This window comes from Ovis canadensis, chromosome 8, assembly GCF_042477335.2.
Source record: "Ovis canadensis isolate MfBH-ARS-UI-01 breed Bighorn chromosome 8, ARS-UI_OviCan_v2, whole genome shotgun sequence".
Lineage (NCBI taxonomy): Eukaryota > Metazoa > Chordata > Mammalia > Artiodactyla > Bovidae > Ovis > Ovis canadensis.
Genome location: NC_091252.1, coordinates 71,317,170 through 71,327,170, shown reverse-complemented (window position 1 = coordinate 71,327,170; position 10,001 = coordinate 71,317,170). Strand labels below are relative to the sequence as shown.

Below are 10,001 nucleotides of genomic sequence, written 5' to 3'. Positions count from 1 at the left end.
TTGCAAAGAGTCGGACCCGACTGAGCGACTTCACTTCACTTCACTACAAGGCTTTTCCTAAGGTGGGGTTTTTAGTGTGAACCCCTCAGACTACCTGCCTTAGAATCACCTGGAAGCTTGTTGAAATATTTCAAGGCCTACACCTGACTCATGAATCAGAATCCCTTTGGGTGAAGTCAAGAATCTTTATTTTAAATAAGTTCTCAGTGTGTTTCTGAAACCCCCAAAGTTTGAAAACCATTGGACTGCAAGAATAGGGAATTCCCTGGTGGTCCAGTAGTTAGGACTCAGCACTCTCACTGCTGAGGACCCGAGTTCAATCCCTGGTTGGGGAACTAAGGATCCTGTAAAGTGTGTGGTGGGACATAAATAAACAAACTTTAAAAAAAAGAAAAAAGAATATGTTCTAGATTAAAGAGCATAATAAAAGAATTGTAAAAGTGAACTGAAGACGCCCGTAAGAGAATATTGGCAGGATTCCTTAATGGGCAAAAATGTCAGGCAAATCCAGGATTATGCCTTATTTTTAAAAGTCACTTGGGGACTTTGCTGGTGGTCCAGTGGCTGGGACTCCACACTCCCAATGCAGGGGGGCCCAGTTTGATCCCTGGTCAGGCAACTAGAAGGCAATGACACCCCACTCCAGTACTCTTGCCTGGAAAATCCCATGGATGGAGGAGCCTGGTAGGCTGCAGTCCATGGGGTCACTAGGAGTCAGACACAACTGAGCAACTTCACTTTCACTTTTCCCTTTCATGCATTGGAGAAGGAAATGGCAACCCACTCCAGTGTTCTTGCCTGGAGAATCCCAGGGACGGTGGAGCCTGGTGGGCTGCCGTCTATGGGGTTGTAAAGAGTCAGACATGACTGAAGCGACTTAGCAGCAGCAGCAGGGAACTAGATCCCACATGTTGCAACTGGGGGTTCATATGCCACAGCTAACGATCCCTCATGCTGCAACCACAAGACCTGGCCTGCTGAAACGAGGATGGAAGACCCCACATGCCACAACTAAGACTCGGCACAGCAAGTGGATAAATAAATAAAATAAGTATTTTTTTTTAAAGTCAATTGAAGTTTTGATGTTTGAAAACGGCAGGGAAACATTTAGATAAATTGTTGGCTGAAAATATTCTGCTCTTAAAGGAGAAAAGTGTTTTATGCAAACGATTCTTTTGAACTACTTTTTATATGATAAGATATGAAAACCCCTTTTATACACTTCACATCAAAGGATATTTTTCAATAAGATTTTCTGGGATTAAAGCACATTCCTTTGAAATTAAGAAGCAGTAGGAAATGTACTATGTAAAATCCAATTAACTGGGTATAAAATTGAGACTCTGCTATCATTTGGCCCCTGCAAACCTGAGGTTTAAGTTTATACCATGTATGAAAAAGGGATTTGAACAGAATGATTTCTGTAAATCAGGTGTAAATTAATCATCTTATTTCCCTGACTAACATCATTCGATGACCCCCCCATATCTCTAAGGACAAGGTTCAAAACCTTGAAGAATATTCATAGGACTTCCTTCTCCAGTCTTACGTCTTCCTCCCAGGTTTCCCTTTTAGTTTCTGCTCATTCTGACCTCTCAGATCTTCTTCTCAGATCACCATTCTTCTTGCTGCCAGCAACATTCCCTTTTTCTCCCTTCTTCTCTAGAACGTAGTGAGCACATATTTTATTATTATTAATATTATCATTACTGACAATGAAGAAAAGTGTACATGTTAAGATATATTTTCAAGGTAAACTGGTCTTTCTGAGCCCATGGGTTTAAGAGAGGTGAGAAGGTATAGAGAGACATCTAGGATGATGCTTAAATTTTTACCTTGAGAAATGAAGAAATTAATTTAAAAGTTAGTGCTAATTACTGCATGTGAGAAAACAAAGGAGCCCTAAGTGATTACCCATTTTGTTTTATTCATGCTAAATTTAAGTTGCTCATGGGTTGATGGGGAGAGATGTTAACATGGAATAGAAATCAGGAGTCTGGACTTCCAGGTAAGAGTTGAAGATAGAGATATAGTTAAAGCAACAGCAGTAATGAGATGTATTTAAAGATAGATTTAAAGGTATTTAAAGCAATAGCAGTAATGGGACTTCCCTAGGAGGCCAGTGGTTAGGACGCCATGCTCCCCAAATAGAGAGCACATGTTTGATCCCTGGTAAGGGAACTAAGATCCTGCATCCTGCATGCCACACAGAGCACCCAAAAGAAAAAAAAAAAAAAAAAGCAACAGCAAGAAAAAAACCCTTGGAGAGAATGATGTAGAGAGAGGTGGAAAGGGCAACTTCAGGCCCAAGGAGAGGAGGAATAGCAGCAGAGGAAGCCAGTGGGGAAGGAAGAAAGCTGGAAGAGTGGTACCCTAGAGTGAGGAGAGGCAAGTGGTTCAAGAGAGTGGGGGTGTCAATTCTGTTGAAGACTGCCAGTAAGAAAAGTAAAATGAGGCTTAAGAAGTGACCTCTGGATTCAGCTACATGCAGGCCACTGGTGACAATGAAAAGGAGTAGGGGAGTAGGGGTGACGGAAATTCGTGCTGCCTGGGCTATGGGAAAAGGCAAGAAGAGGAAGTGGTGACCAAAACTGTATAAGATCCCTTACACAGTTTTGCTTGCTCCTTGGAAGAAAACTTATCTAGATTTTGTCTAGACCAACCTAGACAGCATATTGAAAAGCAGAGACATTACTTTGCCAACAAAGCTCTGTCTAGTCAAAGCTATGGTTTTTCCAGTGGTCATGTATGGATGTGAGAGGTAGACTATAAAGAAAGCTGAGCACCAAAGAATTGATGCTTTTGAACTGTGGTGTTGGAGAAGACTCTTGAGAGTCCTTGGACTGCAAGGAGATCCAACCAGGCCATCCTAAAGGAAATCAATACTGAATATTCATTGGAAGGACTGATGCTGAAGCTGAAACTCCAATACTTTGGCCACCTGATGCGAAGAGCTGACTCATTGGAAAAGACCCTGATGCTGGGAAAGATTGAAGGCGGGAGGAGAAGGGGGTGACAGAGGATGAGATGGTTGGATGGCATCACCAACTGAATGGAAATGAGTTTGAGTAGGCTCTGGAAGTTGGTGATGGACGGGGAGGCCGGCGTGCTGCAGTCCATGGGGTCACAAAGAGTAGGACATGACTGAGTGACTGAACTGAACTGAAACAGTTTTGCTGAGAAGACGAGCAGATAAATGGGGCTGTGTGATGATGATACAGGATAAAAGGAGTGTTATTATTTTACTGCTAGCAGATATACACCATGTTAACATGGTAAGAATGATTCAGGAGCAAGGAAGACACTCACATATAGGTGAAAGTAGTATCTGCAGGATGAGATCTAGAGGATACAAGGGTTACAGAGATCAAATAGAAGGATCAGACCATGTTTGCTGCCAGGAGTGTTCATCCATGCTAACAAGGAAGGAAGGATATGAGCAGGTCTGTGGATGGCTTTGGTGTGGGAAGAACACTTCTATTTTGTCACTGATGTATGGGTCAAGGTATCAGCTAGAACTAGATGGAGATGTGATGGATGGAGAGGTCTGCAAGAAAGTGGTATGAAATGGTTGTCCAGAGGAAGAGAAAAACATATACTAGAAAATATCCTCAGGCAGTACCACTACCTAAGTGCCCATCTGCAATTTGTTATCATGAATTAAAGTAAGACAAGTCATGCAGTTGGGTGTTTTTCTCCCCAAAACACCCAATCTTCAGATGTAATCTTCAGATGCTACCCTCACCGTGCTGCCCCTCCTTAGCTTGGCTTTCAGTCCTGCTAGATTCTTCTGTGGAAATCCATGTAGCTCCTCCAAGTCTAGATCAGGTGCTCTCTAATGGTCTCTGTTATTTACCTCTATTATGAACATATTTATGCATCTGTACCTCCCATCTGAACCTCACAGAAGGCAGATATTTCTTAACCGATATTGTTCTAACTTAAACCTCAAACACAGCACTTAGCACACAATAGGTGCTGAATACATACTAGTTGAATAAGAGAAATATGGTCCATAAGACAGATATCAGTCTCTGCAGTTTCCACATAGCATCAAGAACATTTGTGTTGAGTGTTAATTAAAAAGAATTTTAACCTATTTATTGCTAAAACAGTGACAAGTTTCCTAAGATTTACAGTCCAGCTTCTTCTTGCTTCAGTTTCCAAAATTAGTATATATAATTGTATACAAGTTTATTTCCCAGAAGTTTTGGCTTTTAGCTGATTGCTTTCCTTTGCCTTCTAAAATGGAGAATAAGAAAGACTTTATTTTATGATAGCAAGATGAAAGGTGAAAACTAAGCACCAAACTTATATTTTCAGTGTAGTGTAACGGATCTGCCCATTACATTTTATCTGCTAGACAGTTTTCTTTTTCAAATTAGAAACCTACGTGTTTAAGGAAAATACACCTTATATTTCTCACATAATTTGTACAAGAAGGATAAACATATATTTAAATATATTTAGGAATATTTTGAATGATTAGGAATATTTTAAAAAGAGTACAATATATATTTAAAGTTTCTCTTTAAATATAACTTATATTTCCCTTGTGGCTCAGCTGGTAAAGAAACCACCTGCAGTACAGGAGACCTGGGTTTGATCCCTGGGTTGGGAAGATCCCCTGGAGAAGGAAAAGGCTATCCACTACAGTATTTTGGCCTGGAGAATTCCATGAACTATGTAGTCCATGGGGTCACAAAGAGTCAGACATGACTGAACGACTTTCACTTTCACTTAATGCAAAGGACAAATTCAACACACAGTCAAGGATGTGGGCCTCACTGGTACCTCATCAATAAGAATGGCAATATTTTACACAGATGCAAGAATGCATTTACTATCTCACAGAATCTTCACAATACTCCTCAACCTTGAGATGTATTTTTAATTTCAGTATATGTAAAATGAAGTTTAGAGAGCTACAGTAAAACTCTTACCAAGTCACAGAGCTGCTAAAGGGCAGAGTCTGAACTTAAGCCAAGATTGGTTGGCTCCAAAACTGATTTTTTGTTCTAAAATGGAATGTGGAGAATCCCTTATTGGATGCCCCTTATGATGTTGAAGGTTGCTTGCAGTTCTAATTTTGCATAACTTCTAAACAGAAAAATAAGTTTCTCTTGTACATCTTACTTACTTTGAATTAGCAGCCCCATTAGTGGCTGAGAGATAGTTTAAAATATTCTCAATGTTTTTCCTACTCTCCAGATGTGGATCCGAGCTTTACATGTAGTGGCTCAAAGGGACAATGATTTTTTGGAGAGTAAATAATACTGCTTCCATTTATTTTAACTACTGGAACCTCTGCTATAAAGAACAAGAGGATTTAAAAAATGTCCAGGATAGATAAAGGTTTTAGAGGTACTTGCAAAATGGGTATTATATGATCATAAAACCTGAATTTACACTTCTTTTCATTAGTTTAGATTTTTAGTCTCTAGTTATTAGGTTATGTATTTATTGCAAAAGTAAATATTTATTTTAGTTCTCTAGAATGCTAAGCTCAATCTTGCCACTAATTTATTTCAACAGATAGCCAATGACCCCTAAGTTGAACTCTACAACTGCCAATGCACATTATGGACCAGATGAACATCTGACACATCACACAGCCTGTATCACTTAATTATAGAAAGCTTATGTAATAACAAACTTTTATATAGTGCATGTTTAACAAGAGAGCATGTAGGAATGAACTCATTTTACAGATGGAGAAAAAAGGCTCAGAGGGGTTAGTGACTTGTCTAGGTTCAAGCTCCTAGTAAGTGGCAGAGTTAGCACCTGGAAATACTCTGAGGGTGCATGACTATAATAATCTTCCTAATACTGGGGTGATGTGTTATCATGTATTAGAAAAAGAACCAAAGAATACTAAGTAGTCTTAAAGACTAGTAATTAGGGGCAACAAATCTTTGGCTCTAGGAATACCAACTGCATCACTTCCTATGAGAACTCCAAGTCTGAGCTGAAAAGGAGTGACTAAAGGAAATTGTAAGGAACCTATATGAAAGGGATATTGTACCACAGTGAGAACACTGAGCTGAGAGATGGAAGCCAGTGGAAATTCATCCATAAAACAGGAAGTTGCCCAGAATGGATGACTCCGTTGGGTTGCTTTGTCCTTACCCCAACAGAAAAATGTCCTGGTTCTGGTTCTGTCCTATGTGACTGACCAGCTGTTACATCCAGGTGCTCCCATGCCTTCTGGCTTCTGGCTGGTTCTACCAATGGGGACCCTTGGTAGAGATGGAAGGGATGCACTGTGCTGTGCTTACTCAGTCGTGTCTGCTTCCATGGACTATAGTCTGCCAGGCTCCTCTATCCACAGGGATTCTCCAGGCAAGAATACTAGAATGGGTTGCCATGTCCTCCTCCAGGGGATCTTCCCAACCTAGGGATTGAACCCAGGTCTCCCACATTGCAGGAAGATTCTTTACCATCTGAGCCACCAGGAAAGCCCAAGAATACTGGAGTTGGTAGCCTATCCCTTCTCCAGGGGAACTTCCTGACCCAGGAACTGAACCAGGGTCTCCTGCACTGCAGGTGGATTTTTTATCCGCTGAGCTACCAGGGAAGTCTGATGGGAGGGATATGGGGATTTAATGTTAAGGCTTACCCTTGGCTCTCCTCCTGTGAGGATTCCAAAGGTCACTGCTCCTCTTAAAGGCTCCTGCTTACAGAAATTCCCTGGTGGTCCAGTGGTTGGGACTTTGTGTTTTCACTGCCAAGGGCCTGGGTTTGATCTCTGGTTGGGGAACTAAGATACCACATGTCGTGTGATATGGCCAAATAAATAAGTAATAATTTTTTTAAAAAAGGCTCCTGTTTTCTGTGACTCTCCCCTCCACATGACATTATTCTTCAGGCCTGCATTCGTGTGCAGGCCCTACCATCGCTGTCCTCCCACCCGCTGTCCACATCTGGTATTGGTACCCTTGTAAATGAACTCTCTTTGCCTTATCCCAATTTAAATGCTTCTGGAAACTTGACTGATTCTAGAAGATTCTGAACTAGATTTTGGAAGATTCTTCCCAGCTGTCATTTGGCATATGATCATCTGTGAACTAACTTGGCTTGCCTGTTCTTTCTTCAAAGTTACAATTCTTGAATTCTTCAAGTTCAGATGGTGTGCCAGTTATTAACAGAGGAAAGCGCTCTTTGTTCACTTCATTTTCCTAAAAGTACAACTACTGTCCACAATCAAAAGTAAGACAGAAGTCAAAAGTAAGTAAAATAAGGGCACAGCTTTATTTCACTACAAGGCAGTAAATACACTGTCATATCAAAAGTTCAGTACCAGCCATCTTGCACCAAAGGTTCTTAAGGCAGCAACTGGCTATCGATCCCAGCTGCAAACACATAGGTTGTGTGCGGCAGTTCTGAGACCATACACTTAAGGACTCTGGGGAATGCTGATTAAACACATAAGCCCTGAATTAAAGAACAGTCAGGCTGAACTCAAAACAAACACAGGACATCAACAACACAGATCTCCCAATAAAGAAGTGCAATGCATCCTCTTATAAACCAACAAGAACAAAAAAAAAAAAAAAAAAACAAGAAACAACCACAAATGCAAAATCTCCCAAATAAGTTTTCCAATGTATCACAAAAGGAAAAAAGTATATATATATATGTATGTATATATATATATATATAAAAAATAAAAAAGTTTGACAATACTAGTGCATAGTCAATTACCTAACACCAAGTTTCTTTTCTCTCCCTCCCAAGCACTACTGCCCTTCTGATACTAGCAGCATGTCTACAGGCTAAGTCCATAGCAGCAAAACACATTTTTTTTTCATTTGGCATGTACAAAATTAAATTACTGAATAAAAATATAATTTTTTTATAAAACTATTTCATACAGTAATAATTTTTAAAGCAAGCTAACAACAACAACAAAAAACCCTCATAAAATGGTTTGGTACAATAAACGTACCTCCAATGTTATTGACCATAAATGAGCATTTACAATATTGATTACTTATTCCACGGTGTGAAGCCAACATTTATAGTAATGCATTGTGTTTAGTGATTGAGAAAAGTGAAATATTGGAGTACCTTTTTGTGCGTTAAATTTCAAAAAACTCATCACGGAAAAAATACTGGTCTGTTGGATCCTCTTAAAATACAGATAAATCATTTTATGTTTTTTTTTTTTTTAAAAATCTGCATTAAGATACTTAACCACTGACTACAATCCATGACCTAATAAGTTAGGTAAAACTGTTAAACTTATTAATTAAAAAAAAAAATCCGTTTAGTTGGGTGAAATCTCATACGATTTCACTCACCTAAATGCACTTGGTGCTGCTCTCAACTGTTGTACCACAACAAAAATAGGCTCTTCTCCCATTCATGAAAAGTTTCATGTAGAGGAATGCTATATTCCGAGTCAACTTGAAGTGTTCTGAAAACCATAATGCTTGTCTGCAAACGTCTCACATGACCAGAGTCCGGGTTGAGAAGGCATTCACATATTTTCGAGGCTGACCGGAAGCTGTCATCTGATCGTCTGTCTTCCCACAGGATGCAGATTCCCAGGCACCGTTACAAGGCTAATGGGAGAGGAGAGAGAGGGTAAGGGCAAGGTCAGACCGGGAAGCACATGCTTTAGCCCACGGATGGACTCCCAACCCCACCTGGCCCAGCAGGAAAAATTGCTGACCTCCGGATAGCAAGTAGGAGACACGGGGGAGCCTTTGTCAGATAAAATCTTCACTCTGACAACCAGGAATTCAGCATTCTTAAGTGATATTAATTATCAGAAATTGTTTGTCGTGAAGAGAGAAAACCCACTCCAAGCAGTATGATAAGATCCAGCCGTATCTTCATGTTTGAGTGCTTTTTGTCTATTAGCAGATTTTACAGACTTGGAGACAGGAATGAGTCCAGTCCCCCACATACCTAAGGAGCTGTGGGCATTTACTCTTTGAGCGAACTGGTGAGTGCTTGAGCTGCCCACTGAAGAAGCTCCCATAGGTGCTAGAATTGATTAACACTTACTAAACATAGTTCATATTTTTAATCAAGTTAATTACATTTAAGTTTAGTTATGAATATTTAAATGTATCAACTAAAATGGATATTGATCAATTAAATAGCAATTAATTAAGTAATATCTATTTATTAGAATAGCTTACTTTTTAAAGATGCATTGAAAGATACAGGATGGAACTAATATCTCACAGGCAGCATCCGGATCCAGATTCTTCACACACATGATCTCATTTACACAGCACAGCCACCCTGGGTGGGGGTTCATTCTCTCTTTAATTGAGCAGGAAATGGAGACTCAGAAAGTGCAGAAAACTTGCCCAAAGCCAATCTATGGGGAAGTTGTGGAATGGTTTTGAACCTGTGTCTGTCTTCTGCCTAGCCCCAGCTCCTACCTGCCCTCCATGTGTGCGTGTTTAGTCATGTCCAACTCTTTTTGACCCCATGGACTGTAGCCCACAGGGGTCCTCTATCCATGGGACTTTTCCACCAAGAATACTGTAGTGGATTGCCATTTCCCCTTCCAGAGGATCTTTCCAATCTAGGGATCTAACCTCGGTCTCCTGCGTCTCCTGCATCCTAGGCAGATTCTTTACTGCTGAGCCACCAGGGAAGCCATCTGCCCTCCATGCTGCTTCAAACCAAAATATGCAATATTTGTACAAGGCCTCTGCTCCTTAGAGCCTTAAGTTTGCCCTACTTAGCTCCCAAGAGTATTGAAGATGCTTACAAAATGACTATAAATGAACAGGATTTAAAACATAGATAAAGGTGGGTCACCAATAAATGTGGAAAAAATAAACAATACAAAGATGAGGTGAGATTTCGATTCAAAATACTTGCCATAAACCAAAATGCACCAACAAGATGTAAATCTCAAAACTAACTCTGAGCTCTCTAGCAGTCAATGCAAAGAGGGAAACAGAAACACAAGCAGTTGTAAGACTTGCTGTCCATAAGCTCAAAAGTAAGTCAGTGGTTTAGAAAAAGCACAG

At 40.2% G+C, this 10,001-nt stretch overlaps 1 protein-coding gene and 1 non-coding gene across 7 annotated transcripts in view; one reads left to right on the top strand and one right to left on the bottom strand.

The window, feature by feature from the left end:
• Positions 1 to 262: 262 nt before the first annotated feature.
• On the top strand, positions 263 to 335 carry TRNAE-CUC (transfer RNA glutamic acid (anticodon CUC)). Its single transcript has one exon. It is a non-coding gene; the product is annotated as a tRNA-Glu (tRNA).
• Positions 336 to 8,151: 7,816 nt separating this feature from the next.
• MYB (MYB proto-oncogene, transcription factor) overlaps positions 8,152 to 10,001 on the bottom strand; it is a 34,097-nt gene continuing 32,247 nt past the window's right edge. For 5 of the 6 annotated variants that reach the window (XM_069599283.1, XM_069599279.1, XM_069599281.1 and 2 more), the window contains one exon: positions 8,152 to 8,567. In XM_069599283.1, coding sequence (XP_069455384.1) covers positions 8,451 to 8,567 — 117 coding nt within the window. In that variant the 3' untranslated portion in view covers positions 8,152 to 8,450. Of the gene's footprint in view, positions 8,568 to 9,152; positions 9,280 to 10,001 lie in introns of all 6 variants that reach the window. The other variant, XR_011258823.1, reaches the window with a different exon arrangement.